This window comes from Octodon degus, unplaced genomic scaffold, assembly GCF_000260255.1.
Source record: "Octodon degus isolate 3935 unplaced genomic scaffold, OctDeg1.0 scaffold00088, whole genome shotgun sequence".
In the NCBI taxonomy this organism is placed as follows: Eukaryota; Metazoa; Chordata; class Mammalia; order Rodentia; family Octodontidae; genus Octodon; species Octodon degus.
Genome location: NW_004524664.1, coordinates 10,457,830 through 10,474,050, shown reverse-complemented (window position 1 = coordinate 10,474,050; position 16,221 = coordinate 10,457,830). Strand labels below are relative to the sequence as shown.

Below are 16,221 nucleotides of genomic sequence, written 5' to 3'. Positions count from 1 at the left end.
TAGTCTGTGGCTAAATTGCCCAAGTTACTTTGCTCTCAAAGTAACTATTTCCTTACTCTCAAAGTAATATAGACTACATAGGACTAGTAAGGCCAAGAAATAATGTAGCTTTTATGGTTATAAGGAAGACGGTAATATAAGGTTTTAAAAGGCAGTAAAACTCTCTTCTCTTTTCATGTTTTTGAAAGAGGACATGGAAATATGGGTGTTCCTGGGTGTTATTAGGGTGAAACTTAGAGAGTTAACATGGCGCAGTCTTAAACTTCTTCCTACAGAAATACATGTTTTAACCAAGAGGAAGTCTGACCTCTAGCCCACACTTACTACCCTTACTTGATTGCTGTAGTGGGTTTGGGACAATAGTACCTTCTGGCTCCACCTCTCAAGGCAGAAGTATGGGAATTCCTTTTGTTCTTGACCTCTTGTCCTGCTTTCTCTCCAGTTATATTCATCTTTTAATTTAGTGGAAAACAGTTTCCTAGGAAGCTGGCTCCCTGCAAACAGATCTGATCACCAAGATAACGCAAAGCTCATGGAATTCATTTCTAGAGATAAACCATGTATAACCTGAAGCACAATTTGCTTAGTCCAAGGCAAAGAAGAGTTATGGAAGTTGTAGGATTCTGTGATGTTTTTTACTAAAGTTCATGGACTGTATTAATATTTTTGTTTGTGTGCATTGGAAATTTTTATTATGACAACCACAGAGGCCCCCACTGAATTTTTTATTTTTGTCTGATTAATACATTTGTTCTTTATGGTTAAAGTGAGGAGAGTGATTGCTATTAATGCAAATGAAGAGCCACTTTTGTCAAGTATGGTGGTTACTGTCCTTGGTATTCTCTACCTTTTGGATTTCTAGGTACCAGCACCCCATTTTAGTCTTTTTAAATTTAGATGAAATTGTCCATAGATGATTTAGACTTGAGATGTATTAAACTTGAGAGTTGGGGGCAAGTTTGAAGAGTTAAGTGCTATATACGTACACTGGATGATCTTGGAGGAAAACCTAAATTTCTCTAATTTAGCATCCACCTCTATGGAGCTGGGAGATAGCTTAGCAACATAAGCACCTGCCTGGCAAGTGCAAGGTCCCAAGTTTGATCCCCAGCAGTGCATTCAGAATTGCATAGTGAGACCCTGTATCAAAAAATACACAAATAAGTAAAAAAGAAACATCTACCTCTACTTGTTTAAACCATTTTAATATGTACATACTGATAATTAAGATCTTTTTTGTGGAGCTGGGGATTGAACTCAGGCCCTTGCGCTTGCCAGGGAAGCAGTTATTCAACTGAGTTATCGCCTCAGCCAATAATTAAGATCCTAAGAAATATATGCTCCCATAGAAATTTTGTGCTGTGAAATTTCATGTCCAGAATGGAAAACTAGGACACCTTTCATTGCTTTAAATTCATAAATAAGTAAAACTTAAAATTACACAGAAAAATTATGCTAAAATATTGGTTACTGGTATTTATGCAGGTTATGTAAAGATGAAGTCAAGGATAACTATTTTGGCCATAAGCTTTCTACGGTTGTGGTAACAGCCATGTAAATTAGTTCAGGCTTTTGTTGGTATTAGCAATAGGACTGAATACACAGTTTAAGATTTTAATACCTCTAAGTCATTTGTAATTATAGGGTAATTTCATCTTGGAGGCAATGATATTCTTAGGTCCTAGCATTTGAAGCAGAAGTATGTTTCAAAACAGTGGAAGTTGGGCTATAGGAAATAAAATGTTAAAGCAGGTTTTCTTCAGACTTGAGCTCTGAATTTCAGAGCTTCAGGGACTCATATGATATATATATATATATATATATATATATATATTACAGATTTAGAGAGTTTTAAAGACTCTTATTGACAGAGGTGAACAGAATGGCTCCTTTGAAACCATTTGGATGTCCAGTTAAAGTGAAGTGTGGATTAAAGGCTCACTTGCATACAGCATGCACCGACATGCACCAGACAGGATGTTCTGAGGAATCTGTGCTCTCTGTTACGGGCGGCGTGCTTCTCTTGGTCTGTAATGAGTGCTGCCTTAGAAGAAAAAAGAATTCGGCACTGAAATCGTCTCTAAGGTATAGCTCCTGAAGCTTAATTCAAAAGACACGCTCTTATGGAAAACTCCTAATATTTTAGTGTGGTTATAGCTGAGACATGGTATCTATTACAGCATCCAGGAAATTCAAGTCTCTGCAGTCACAATGAAAGGCTAATTTAAAAATAAAAAAGTAGTAGCTCCTTCATAGCTCTGTTACTTACAGTGTTTCTTGTTAGCTTGACATTAGTCTAGTCTGCTCTAGTGGGACAAGACATGGAGATTTAAAGAAAGGGGGCTTGGCCCCCCTTTCCTCCCTTCCCCCCTTCCCCCACTCTCTGCAAGTCACTCCCGGCCTAAGGCCTATGGGAGTCTCACACAGTGTTACAGAAAGGGCTAAAGGTAGAGCTGTCCATGGTTAGAAACAATGTTCTAACTGTTGGTTGAAAAATCAGGTAATAGCAGTCCTGTTGGTGAACAAAACTTATTAGAGGATGAGGGAAGGAACGCTATCTCCCAGCAGCAGGCAGGAAGGAATTGCTGTTGCAAAGCTTACCTCTCTAGGGAGGCATCAGATATCAGACTTTGCCAAGCCTCAGGTCCAACCCAGAAGGTCCCACCTACATCCCCCGCCCCATCCCAGCTTTGTTAGATTGCTAGCATCGATCGCTGGCTTTTCTGACCCGGCAGTGGGTGAAGGAAAGAGAGCCAGCAAGACTGAAAGCAAGCAAGATTAGAGGTGTGGGAGGTGTAGGACTGGGGCTGACTCCATGGAGAAAGAAAAGGAGAAAAGGGTAGGGGCCCTGGGAATCAAGCTTAACTGGTGCCCGCCTGCCTCTCTTTGATTTGTGGCCTTTATTCTTTCTAATTGGATAAAGTAGGAAGTCACTGGCAGTCCTGCGTGGCTGGGTGCAGAGTACTGATCTTACTCAGACCGGTAGCAGTTTAGAGTGGGGGGGGAGGGAAGCAAGGTGGGGAGAGAAGGAGGGAGCAAGAGAGAGAGAAGCAGACAGACGCAGGATGAGGCAGGGGTGGAAAGAGAAAGAGACTGTGAAGAAGGAAGACAGCAGAGGAAGAAAGTGACTGGAGCGCTCCAGAAGGACAAAGAGGAGTGGTTGGGGGTGGGGTGGAGCAGGGCGGGGAAGGAGTCGCCGCCCCTCCCGCCGTGCGCTTCCCCGCACAGCGCCCGCCCGCCCAGCGATGAGACTATTTGCGGAGATGCTCAGAGGGCAGGCACCTGCTGCTCTGTAATGATTCAGCCTCTTTCAGCCGCGTTAACACAACAGGATGCTGTTGCTCCTGGCACTGCTACCTCTCCTGCCGCCGCCGCTGCTCCCGCCGCCGCCGCCACTGGTCCTGCTTTTGCTTTTACTTCTCCTGCATGACAGTTGTTTTCTTCATCTCAGCAGGCACCAGCTTCTGATGCTTGAGGTGAGAGCCGTGCCTTTTAGTTTGGGCTACTGGTTTACCTAATTAGCCGGCATTCCCTCTGTTTTCTGTTTTGGGGCTTGTCCTCTTGACTGATTTGTCGGGATGGTTTGGAGAAGCCTTTAAAAGAACTAGAAAAGTGGCCCAAAAAACAACAGCTAAAGAATTATTAGAATATACTTTACTTTGTACTTGATAGGTGTTTTTTTTTTCCCTTTTTCTTGTTTTCTTTCTTCCTTCCTTGTGAACTCCTTGCTTTTGATAATGGCCTTGGACTTGGAGGACTTATCGATTTCCCTCTGGAAGATGCTGTATCATTTGCTTGGGGGGGGCCTGCATGGTAATGGACCATGAGAGAGGCCAGGCCTTCTGGAGGTGAGCCCATGGAGATTTATTCCCCAGACATGTCTGAGGGAGCTGCCGAGAGGTCCTCCAGCCCCTCCACTCAACTGAGTGCAGACCCATCTCTTGATGGACTTCCGGCAGCTGAAGACATGCCAGAGACCCAGACTGAAGATGGGAACCCCCCTGGACTCGTAGGCCTGGCTGTGCCCTGCTGTGTGTACCTGGAGGCAGAGCGCCTGAGAGGTTGCCTCAACTCAGAGAAAATCTGCATCGTCCCCATTCTGGCCTGCCTGGTCAGCCTCTGCCTCTGCATTGCTGGCCTCAAGTGGGTATTTGTGGACAAGATATTTGAGTACGACTCTCCTACTCACCTTGACCCTGGGGGCTTAGGCCAGGACCCTATTATTTCTTTGGATCCAACTGCTGCCTCAGCTGTGTGGGTATCGTCTGAGGCTTACACTTCACCTGTCTCTAGGGCTCAGTCTGAAACTGAGGTTCAAGTTACAGTGCAAGTTGACAATGCTGCTGTGTCCTCTGAACCTGCAGCTGCACCAACCCCGAAGAAGAATCGTATTTTTGCTTTTTCTCTCCTGCCGTCCACCACGCCATTCTTCCCATCACCCACTCGGAACCCTGAGGTGAGAACACCCAAGTCAGCAACTCAGCCACAAACAACAGAAACTAATCTCCAAACTGCTCCTAAACTTTGTAAGTAGAGAAGGATGATGCTGAATAAACCAGTGTGGGCTCCAGCTCCCCAGAGGTGTTCTCTAGGTTGTGGAGCTGCTTTGTTTCCTGCATTGTAATTACATGGTTTTATTTGAGTAAATCATGTGACTGAGATGCTTGGGGCAGCACTGAAGAGACCAGTAAAAAAGAAATCCTGTAAACTACTCCTTTGAAGCTTCGAAGAGCAGCTCCCTCTAGCTAGATTGTTAAGTCAGGGGTTGGGGATCCAAAACTTCAGCATCTGCAAGTCATGCTTGAGTTTAAGTGCAATTCATCTCTAAAATTTCATTTAGAAATTAAAACACTGTGCCATCTCTTATTTATTAGAGGAGTATGATATCCACATGCCAATGGGTCTTATTTGCTGTCTGCCTTTTTCTGATCTGAGACTTTCTATAGCGTTTTGGCTGCCCTCTGCCTCCCAGCAGCCCATGATGCCTGCCTCTCTTTGCTCTCCCCCACTTCTCCCCACCTTTGTATATTCAGTGTTTCTTCCTAATAGTGCGGCAAGGATGAAGACCTTCCCAGTGCTCACCTCTCTCGCTAGCTTGAAACTATTCCTGGCCTGCACAGGTTGTACTTTCAGTGACTAGACACTTGTTATGAGCAGTTTATTTAGTTTAAAGCATATTACAATTCTGCATGAAGAAATGTCCCCAAATTAGTTTTGTCTTTTGCAATGGAGTGTTCAAATAGCAGCCTCAGCAATCACTGAAATGTACAAGGTCAGTTGGTAAGTTATATCTTTATTTTCTTGGGACCTGTCATTCTATAGGGTCAGGCTGCAGCAGCCCGGTTTAATAACCTATAAGTGAACTGCCTCCGCACTCTTAAAACAGCAGCGAACAATGCATTGCCATCTGCATCGGGTCATCCCAATCGCTTTACAGTGGAAAGTTAATGAGGATGCAACCACACATATGCTATATTGTTCCCTCAGTATATAAGAGTTGTGATAGGTTTCTTTAAAAATGGCTTTTAGGTTGTTTTTGTTGTATCGCCCATCACTTTTTATCATTGATAAAAGCTAAAAAAGTGAGAAAGATCATAGAATGTTGTGCTTCATAACATGTGTGAACTCTCTTAGAGGTAAAGGAGTTAAAGGCAGAGCCCCTGCAATGAAATACTGCTTCCATTTTCCCCATAGACCTTGATGTGGAATAAAGAATACTTTCTCGCCGTAGTAAGTACAGAGTAGCCACTGTGGTTGGAAACACAGCAACATTTGATTCATGTCTATGATTCATCATCTTTTCACATGCACCGGCTTCAGGGGCAAAGGTTATAAAAGAGGTTTGTGTTTTCCAAGTGTAATTAGAAAAAGCTCCTCTATGCAGGCACTGCTCCGTACCTTTATCTAATCCCCAAAGCATCATTAAAGACATGACAGACATCACTGCATTCGCTGCCTCTTCCCACCTGGCAGAATGACCGGGAAGTAATACCCAGATGAAATGACAAGCTATAAAAAGCAAGTGCAGATCCTGCAAAGACAAGCAGAATTCACCATGAAGACAAGGTTACTTCTTCATCATTTTAAACTTAAATCTTTAATGAAAATATGCCCAGAGTAGGTTGAGTTACCCAGCAAAAGAAAGATGACTACTTTAAAAAATAATAAAAAACCTCTTCAAGTTAATTCTCTTATGTTTGCCATCTGATGGAATCAAACAAAGAGACATGCAGCACATTTTCCTGAGCTAGGACTTTCTCAGGAGGTACTCGTCAAGTTTTGAGAAATTATTTTTAGGAAAAATTCTTCTACTAAGTGTTTTAATAGAGTATACATTTTATACTTGTTTTTTTCCCTCCTTTCTTTTTTTCTAAGCCAGGACATTGATTTTTGTGGCATTTTCAATAAGTGGAAAAGATTTACTGCTGCCTAAAAGCATCACAGTGGCTGACGCACAGCTGCAGCGCTCTGAAGTGCGACGGAGAGAAGCAGGCTGGAAAGTAGGTTTCTCTGAAAAGTTAGGGGCACACATGGCTAACATTTTGAAGCCCCACATAGTTTCCTGTGTGGGAAAACTGTTAATTTCTTGGAGTAGGTCCTAAAGTAATTCTAAAATTGCAAGTAAAATTTTTTTATTTTCATTTTTGTTTTTGGTAGGTGTACAGGCAGTTCTGTTTTTAAAGCCTTGTGATTGGTTGTTTCTGTTGTTTCAAAGGTTATAACTATTAGATAAAGGGAATGGGAAAAGAGAAGATGCTTGCAATGAGATTATCTTGTGGCAATCTCTTGTACTCTTTGCAAATGTGAAAGTATTGTTTAGTTGGGGAGAGCACTGGGACTTTCTTTTCATCGTGCATGTCTTTGACATAGAGTAAGCTGTCATGAGAACTGTTTTCATAGGGCATTATCATAGCTGAAGGATGCTCTGCAGTGGTCGCAGGACATTATCCTCCCATTTACATTTTCCTTCTGCCTCAGCATATCCAGCATATTATGCATAGAGCTGCATCCTTCAAGGTCATAGGCGGTGGAGGGCTAATTGATTCCTCGTTATGCTGGAGCCTGAGAATAGGGAAGCAACAGTCTCAGTCATTGTGTCTGCGCTTAGTCCCCAAGCCAATCTACCTCCTCTCGTAGGATTTTTTTTTTCTTTTTACAGAAATACTAGAATTGCTCTCATCTTCAATGACTCTTGTCAAATTATATCATCCTTTGTCTTTATTATAACAAATGGCAAGCTACAGCATTCTAAATTGCCTGTAGATACAGTGGCTATGTTTATTTTTTTCTAAAATGGGTATTTTCTGGATAATATAATTTCATGGTTTTACCATATAAACTTGTGCACACTTAGAGTTATCACAAAATCTGAAGCTGGAATGAATATATATTCTGAATTTTTTCTATGTATAGTTAATGGTTTCCCAGCCCCACAATGATTTCATTGCTCTGATATGAATGAAGTTTTTGGTTTTCATTGAACTCTATACTATTTGAACCATCAATTTGGTTTTGGGAGTTTTTCTTTTCCTCCTTCGTGGGATACTGGGGATCAGACCCAGAGCTTTGCATGTCCTGGGCAAGAAATACTCTGCCACTGAGCTATATCCCCAGCCTGTGCCATGAACTTGCATTCTCAGCATGGACGGTAGCATTTGCATCCTCTATTTGTTTGGAAAAGGCTGACTTTGGGGAGTTTGCAAACTTAAAATCATCATAAAAGAAGTGTATTAATTGACTCTTGCCAGGAAACTATGGTATCATCTTGAAAGAAAATGTTTTCTGGGTGAAAATGCCTGCTTGACTACAGGCACTTGGATACAAGAATACATGGTATTTTCATTCAGGCTAAATGGGTTTTGCTTTGTCTTGAAAGCTTTTTGTTGGCTTGCATAGCAAACCATTGTTACCACAGTGACAATATGAATCGCTACCATCTGCAGAAGATCAACGTGATGAATGCGCCAAACGAGGTCTTCTCTTGGGTTGCAAAGTAGCTCTCCCTGTAGTACCAGTGGCTCCTTCACTAGGCTTCTCATGGCTGTGCTTGCAGGTATCTCAGAGGTTCTTCAAATAACTTCGTCTGTAATATTTTACCCATACGTATTTAAAGCATATAATATTAAAAACAGGAAGGAACTGAATATCCCCTAATTTGGGCCATTTCAAATAATTGAAATGGCTAATGAAACTTTTACTGCAATTCACTGAACTGAAAAGTTTAAGAAATCTGATATAAAGAGATGGAAAATCATAGAAAATAGAGACGAATCCTTAAAGCTGGACACTGGCTGATAATGAGGCAAGCACTTTAAAAGGAACCACTGGTCAAGTGTGTGGAGTTCACATCACCCACACTGGCTTTTCTTCTCGCTTTCTTTTGTGGCTCTTATTCGGTTTCCATCGTGGGGGTCTCTTCCTTTCTGTACCTGATCATCTGTGCATCATTCAGCTTCTTTTCACCACAATGTGCAGTGTGGGTTGCCTGGACTGAGAATTTCCCTGACTTGCAGCAGCTGGCTCTGTGCCTTGCTGATTTCTTCCCTACCCACCCTGCTTTGCTTCTTGCCCTTGTTCCATAGTGATGTCCACATAAGCCTCATCTTCTCCCAGCTCAGCTTCCCAATTAGACTTCAAATTTTTCTTGTTGTTTAAATGATGCCATTCTGACTTAATATATCAATATTATGACACCAAAGTACCTTTGTGTGCCTTTTCACATGTAACTCTATTTATTTTAATACTGAATGGTACTTATGCATCTTACAAACATGCATACAAAATATATCTTTAGCCATTAAAAGGTATATCAAGTATACCAGTTTCTTGATTTAAACTTTTCTGCTTCTTGAAGTGCTGGAGATTGAATCCAAGGCCTTTTGCACAAAGCTGTATCCCCAGGTACCCAGCGTTGCTTAAATTTTTATTTTGAAACAACATGGCACTGATTTGCCAGGGTTGGCCTTAAACTTGTGACCCTCCTACCTCAGCCTCGAGTGTAGATTGGATTCCATGACTGTGCCCTGGCTCCCAGCTTGATTTAAGCTTTTGTTCTCTTCTCTCCTCATGCTTGGTTTTCTTGCATGTCCTTCATGCAGATCTTGGCTGATTCTTAGGTGTTTCTATTCAGCAGCACTTGTACATTATCAAAAAAGACTGCATCCCAAACTAGGTCTTTGTTCTTCCTCCTTTTTTCCTCTTAATAATGTCACATAGTATCCTGCTTGAAGGAAGAGACATTTTATAGATCAAATAAGCAAAGCAGAAAAATGCTGTGGCTTGTCTAGAAACTTGTGAGCACCTCTCCTCTACCTAGCCTGTTGAACTACAAAACCATAAGCTGCAGCATGGCTACTTTTATGCTTCTGTTTCCATCTCTCTTGTTACGTGCAAGTCACAGTTTCATTTTTCTTCCATTGTTTCTTTTGCTACATCCAACATATGTGTACTAATTACATACTGTGTGCCAGCCACTGTTCTGGGCTACACATTTCTGTTACTGCCTTTGTAAAATTTATATTCTAGTGAATTTTGAGAATCTAGTTGTATAATTCAATTTGAGGTAACTTTTACTTCTTACATACACATAATTATGTACCGGGTACTCTGACTTCACCATTTCTTCTCTTGATCTTAATTTTATTCACTTTTTGACTCTCATTCCTGTTCTTTCTTTAGTATGTTCCTCTTCTCCATCTGCTAAATACGGAACACTTGCCCAGCCGTGGCATCTGTCTTAAAGTGACAGCAGTCAGACCCCTGCTGCCAACAAGCTGGGTAGCTTGGGGTGACCCAGGTTTGGCCCATGTAGTGCTATTGAATGACCCACAGGAGTGATTGGGAAGGACCCAGCTCTTTGGACCTGGGGGAGCATTTTTAAGATGAATGTGCATAGAATTCTTTTAGCATTTAGAGATCATAAGACATGTTCCTATGTATGAAAGCTGATAGATACAAATACTTTTATCTTTGTGTTTTAGTCATATTTTGTTTTTGTTTTTGACTTACAGAACATCCAAATTGTTCAGATTGCTTTTCAGTGAGGGTTTTCAGTTTACTATCTAGAGGAAAGCTGTGTCGTGCTATTAAGTCACCGGTGCTCACACTGCTGGAGAACTTGGGTTCACGTGTGGTTCCGGTGAGAGGTGCCCAACAAGCAGCGAATGGAGCACATTAGCACCAGTGAATTTGACCATGTGTTTGTATACATGTGTGGGCATCCAAAAGTTATTTCTCAGTAACATAATTGGTGTCTTGTAACTGTAGCTTTGTATACATGGACCAGTTTTAAACACATCTGAGTTGTTTCCCAAGTGAGGAAATGGCAGATCTGGAAAAGCGTGACACTTGTCCATGGTTACTGTGGGGGTGCTGAAGGATCCTTTCCATTGCCTCAGCTTATTTTTCTTTAAAGTATTCTAAGCAATTATATTCATATAGGATTCAGTTATATAGGTCAGTGGCACAAGCACCTCCCTGTCAATTATATTCTTTGAGTGTCTCTGTGTGTGTATTTGGTACAGGGTCTCACAACGCAGCGCTGACTCATAGTGGATCCTCCTGTTTTCAGCCTCCCCCACACTGGGATTACAGGCATGTGCCACCACACCCAGTCCCAATGGCTGGCCCAGTCACCTGGGGGTGGGGCCAGTGTAGCAGCAGGGATTGAACCCAGTCCATGTGCTTGCCTAAGCAGGTGCTTAGTCTGCTGAGCTATCTCACTGGCCCTCTGGCAATTATATTCAAATAATAAATATTATTGTATTTTTTAAAATTGATTTTCACATTATTCAAATCCTATTCAGTGAAGCTTCTGTCATTCCGCTGCAGATGCCTTTCTTCAGAAGAAAGACTGTTACCTCTATGATCTTGATCAATCTAAGACACTTATGTGAAGTAGACATCTGTCTTCCAATGAAATCATGTAGAGGAAATTTCTTAACCATTGAAGTTTTCTCAACTAAATTATATCACATATTTGGAAAGAAACATTCAAACAGCAATGCTGTTGGGAGAGATTCATATTCTAGGGCAGGTTATTAAGTATTTGGCCTCTCAAGTCCTTGATTCTCTCCCTCTGTGTACAAGTTGTCCAGTTTGGAAGATGTGAATTTTGGTCCTGCTTGCTGCTACTTATGACCTTGGCAAGTGCATTGTCCCTCCACGTCTGTTTCTTCATGTCATGTAGTAGGAATACTTGTGTCTTGAAACTTTAAGGAGCACCAGACTGTGCCAGAAACCACATAGATGCAAAACCAGTACAGATTTCTACTTCTTTCTACTTTTGACTCCTTTCTTCACTTCATGCTTTCCTGTCTTTGACCTTGACAGTAGTTGTGTGTAAAAGTTTGGAGGATAAGTTTAAGAGTTTGAGAGGCTGGGGAAATAGCTCGGTGATCTAAGTGCTTGCCTGACAAGCCCAAGGACTCAGGTTTGATCCCTGGTGGCCCCAGAACTGCCATGCCATCCACCGATACCAGGCCAGGGGGTACACACCTGTAATCCCAGCACTAGGGAGGCTGAGATAGGAAGATCACTATGAGTCAAATTTTAATATATATATTTACCTAAAAAAGCACTTAGAAAAAGTGCTTTTTCAGGTAAATATATATATTAAAATTTGAGAGGTAAGGTGTTTGCTTCATTGGAAGTAAACAAAAAGTTGAAGAAGAATAATGCTAAAATAGAAACCTGAGATCAAATCCCAGCTCTATCACTGAGAAACTATGCCACTATGAACAAACTATGCCACTGTGCACCAACTGAGCTTAAATTTATGTACAAATGAGGTTGTCAACATTTAACACTCTCTAAAGCTAGTGATGAGGACCAAATAAACTACACTGTACACGCATAAATTGTTGCTAGGACGAGGCTTAGAAGTATCGCAGTCCCATTCTCTGTTAGGGTTTGTGTATGCACATATGTAAGCAAGCATTAACATTCTAGGAATAAATTGGAGATTTACAACTAAAGAACTCTGTTAGCCTTAGAGTGAGATAGAACTTTACTAATTACTGGAGCCCTGGTGCTATTTTTAAAAAGTGGTTTTGGCTCTTTGTGTGAAGTGCAAAACTCCCAGGCGAGGCAGGGGCTTTTTGGTGGACAGAGAGTATTCATAGAAGACAACGCCACCACAGTGGCTGGCATTGTATTTGACAAGCAAGCAGGAATACTGGGAAAGGACAGTTTAGATTTAGTCAAAGGAAGAAGCTGGGCTGGAAAGATCCTGGAGCCTTGATTTGAATAAAGATTAAATTCACCTTACTGTTTTCATTATTCCAAACTAAGATTTCCTGTTTCCAAAAGATTGGAATGAACTTCTGTGACTTATTTGTTATCATTGGATAAAACCCTTGAAAATATCAACTTACACAGAAGAATAATTTTCCAGGAGCCATATCAAACATAGAAATTATTGTAGTTAAAATATATTTAAATATATGTGTGTATCTATGTGTGTATATATATATATATATATATATATATATATATATATATATATATGCCTAATTCAAACCTGTACTTCTAGAGAGGAGAAATCATTTCATAATTAATGACTATAATTGTGTAGATTAAAATCATTTACAACATGCAAGGAAAGCTTGTATATTGATGGGCTTGAGGAAGGAACTGGATTTTAAAAAGCCTCTGATCCCCTGTATAATCACTAGAGGTCTATTAAAAGAAGAGAAAAAGGAAAGTAGTGATAGGCTGAGAAGAATAATTGTTACTGAAATGTGTATTGGAGATTTTGTTTTACTGAAAATGGTTCTTCAAATAGGCTTTTGGTTGCAAACCCACACAAAGGCCAGGCTGTTCTAGATATGTGTGCTTAAAGGGCCTGATATATTCCTTGCTCACTAATGACTTTTCTTCCAGAGAAATGTAATTTTGCAAGAGTCTGTCATTTAGGGGAATGCTTAGTAATGAGCATAATTTAATGTGTTTTTATTTATTCTTTAATGTGGAGCTAGAAATATATAAGAAGTTTTACGCTTTTATCATCTTGATTCTCATTATTCTAAGCCTAATAGATTTGCTGCAGAAATGGTACTGGGAATCAATATTGGAGCAATGAGGCAGTCACCTCTTCTTTTTATTTTGTTACCTTTTTTTTTTTCTTGACAGGATCTCACTGTGTAGCTCAGGCTGATCTTGAACTCACTCTGTTGGAGGAATTAAGGCAATCCTCCTGCCTCAGCTTCCCAAATTGTAGGAGTATAGGTATGTGCCACCGAGACTTGTTATGAGGCAGCCAGTTCCACAGGGAAAATATTTGAGAGCAATCTCAAAAGATTTTACCTGATAATAGGCTTTCTGACTCTGTAATGGAAATAGGCAAATTGATCCAATAAAATTGGATGAAAAATAATAAAGTGCTTTTTCAGGTAAAACATTTCTTGTTTTTTAAGGGAAAATTGTATGACCCAGTAAAACGTGGTTGTGCATTTGGGAATTTCAGTGCCCTTTTGGAGTCGTGTTCTCCCAGCCAAAGTGAAAATGTATGAACTGTATTTAAATAAGAGTTACAAAAGATAAGGATAGTTGTAACAAGGAAGTGAGACCAGATATCTCAGGTCCTAACTGTGTTACCTATACTGGTGAAAGATGTTGATACAATTTTATCTAGCTAGCTGGCTTCATGCGCTCTCCCCTCATAGGCCATCCCCTTTGCTTTTCTCTTTCCTCTAGTTCTGTCCCACCATTACTTCTCCAGTGATCTCCCTGCATGTCCCACCTCCGCATTTTTCCCCCACCCTGTTCAGACACCAGAGTCACAGAGCATCATTCTTTATGGAGTAATGACCCAGGCTTGTGGTTCCTCACTGCATGGATCGGGGGAGAGAGGGAGTGAGGCCTTAACCACAGACTTGACCATGCTTAGCCTGATGATTTTCAGTGTTGCCTTTTCTTTTGCTAAGTAGCAGGAAGTATTTGTATTATGAAATATGTTGGTGTCATAGCAATAAAAGCTCCATAAATAAATGGAATGATCTAAAGACAGTAGAATTGAACTCTTGTTAGCATTTGTTTGTAATCCCTTGGTAGAGCTTCCTGGGTCATATAATTGCTTGCTCTTCTGGGAGCAAAAGGAATCAGTAACCATCGATTGTTACATGATGCTAAATTTTGCCTACAAAGCAAATCTTAGGGATGATTAGTGGCAGAGTCAGAGCTATAACTCTGACCTCTTTTCAGTAAATCCTTAAGACCAGCTAAGTTTTACAGTTTTTGTCATCACACAGCTCTTACGAGTCTTCAAAAGGAAGAGAAAAAAGTGTCATATACTCTATGAAAACTTCAATCTACACAGAAAATGAAAAAAAATAATTCTTTGGTCTTTCATATCTTTTTGTTTAATTGACAGCAGTAAGACATCTAAAGTAACCCCTGATGAGTAACTTCAGTTTAAAAAAATCTGATACTATCATTTTTAATGGACTAAAATTAGTGGAATTTGAGGTAAAGAAGTTAATAACCTACATATCACCTACCTATTCAGTAAACTATTTATAAAAACATTTGGGCCAAATACTAAACACAGTAAGACTTTGGCTTCTTGAAATATTTGGAAATTTATGACTGCTGATAACTGATAATGTGTCACCTTGAAGAATTTATCTATTTTGAGGTGAAATCTTAATTATCTATGATACTTGTCATGAACGGCATTTTAAGTGAAATTTATTGTATAGAAGGGGTCTTCATGGTTTTGAGTGTTTTGTTATCTTCAGAACTTTACAATTTTGTTAAATATATTTTAATAAATAATTTGCAAAAACTGTATGTGGGTTATGTTATAGCTTTGTTGAATAATGTGATCTCAGTAATGCACTACATAGTTGCAGGCCTGTCTATACTATGAATATGTGGATTATTGCACAATCAGAATGAGAAATCTAGAGCCATATTGCATTGGAGATGAACAAAATCTTGCAACTTAGAACAGAGAAACTAGCACAAAGATTTTAAACTTCTTACCAGAAGCAGTACATAACCATATAATTTTACAGTCCGTGCTTTCTTCTACACACTATATGTTACTCAAATAGTTTTTCTATACTTCTAATTTGCAGTTCTGATCTATGTGGTATGTAAATTTTAAAAACTTCATAACTATGTTAGCTAGATTTTAAGCAGAATGAACACATATGTTAAGGATAATACCTCTCTGTAGAAGGCCCTGTTCATGAGCAAAGGTGTAAATTCTGCTGGCTTCACTGTCACTCTTCCTGTGTTATGTATCAACAGAGTTTAAGAAAGAGGTGATGACAAATGAAGAAGTGATTTGTGGTTCTTGTGGTCTGTGAATTTAGAAGGCCTGGGCTTACTTCCCAGATTACCAGGCCTGGGTTTACTTCCTTGTTTACCTGTTCCTTCTTTCATGAAGTGCAAGGGGGGCAACAAATCTCTGAGGCTGATCACAGCTTATCATAGAAGTTAATGTTCTATGAACACATTAGCCCTACTAATGAATCGTTGTCCCTTACTGGATCTGTTTGAAATTGATTATGAATTTTTTTGATTCGTAAAGGTAAAATTTATTTTGTTTAATTTTTAGTCTTTGGGTCTGCTGTATCAATATTTAGAGAACATTCATTGCCCAATAAAATCTTACCCAGTATTTGAGGTCCTCCCACAGAAGGGCCACAGATTTCCTGTCTGTAGCGCTCCACTTCCCACCCCACCATCCCAACCATGGGCACAAAGATTGGGCCACTGAGGGCTCTGCCTGAATAGTATCATATTTCTCCCTTGAATTCTTTTGCTTACTCTGTTCCTCTACCATGAATATCCTTATCTCCCCACAATCTCTGCCTTTCACAGTTCTGCGCTGGCCTCAAGACTCACCTCTATATTGATGTGGATCCATTTCCCCTCCTGCCTGGGTGCGTGTTGCTCATTTCTCACATGGCACTTGCCACATTCTGACTTGTGACCTGCTTACTTGGATACTTAGAGTACACGCTTGCTTGACTGACATTTCCTAAGGCCTAGAGTTATAGCTTATTCACTGTGCTGCCCCACAGAGAGCCAAACTAAGTATTTTATATGAAGTAGGCATCCCATTTGTATATTTTTAGAATAAAAAGTACACTGAGCATACTAAGGATGACATATCATTGTTTATATCAGTGTAGGAAAAGCATGATCCAAAGCTGTATCTTAAATCTGAATTTAGTCATTACAGACTTAAATGATAAATAATTCTAGATA

At 40.2% G+C, this 16,221-nt stretch overlaps 1 protein-coding gene across 15 annotated transcripts in view; it reads left to right on the top strand.

The window, feature by feature from the left end:
• Nucleotides 1-16,221, top strand: part of Nrg1 (neuregulin 1) — a 1,208,067-nt gene that overhangs the window by 1,077,688 nt on the left and 114,158 nt on the right. The window contains exon 1 of one of the 15 annotated variants that reach the window (XM_004637272.2): nucleotides 2,860-4,526. The exons of 13 other annotated variants lie outside the window; for them this stretch is intronic. In XM_004637272.2, the coding sequence (XP_004637329.1) occupies nucleotides 3,824-4,526 (703 nt within the window). In that variant the 5' untranslated portion in view covers nucleotides 2,860-3,823. Of the gene's footprint in view, nucleotides 1-2,859; nucleotides 4,527-16,221 lie in introns of those variants that run through there. One more of the 15 variants, XM_004637273.2, reaches the window with a different exon arrangement.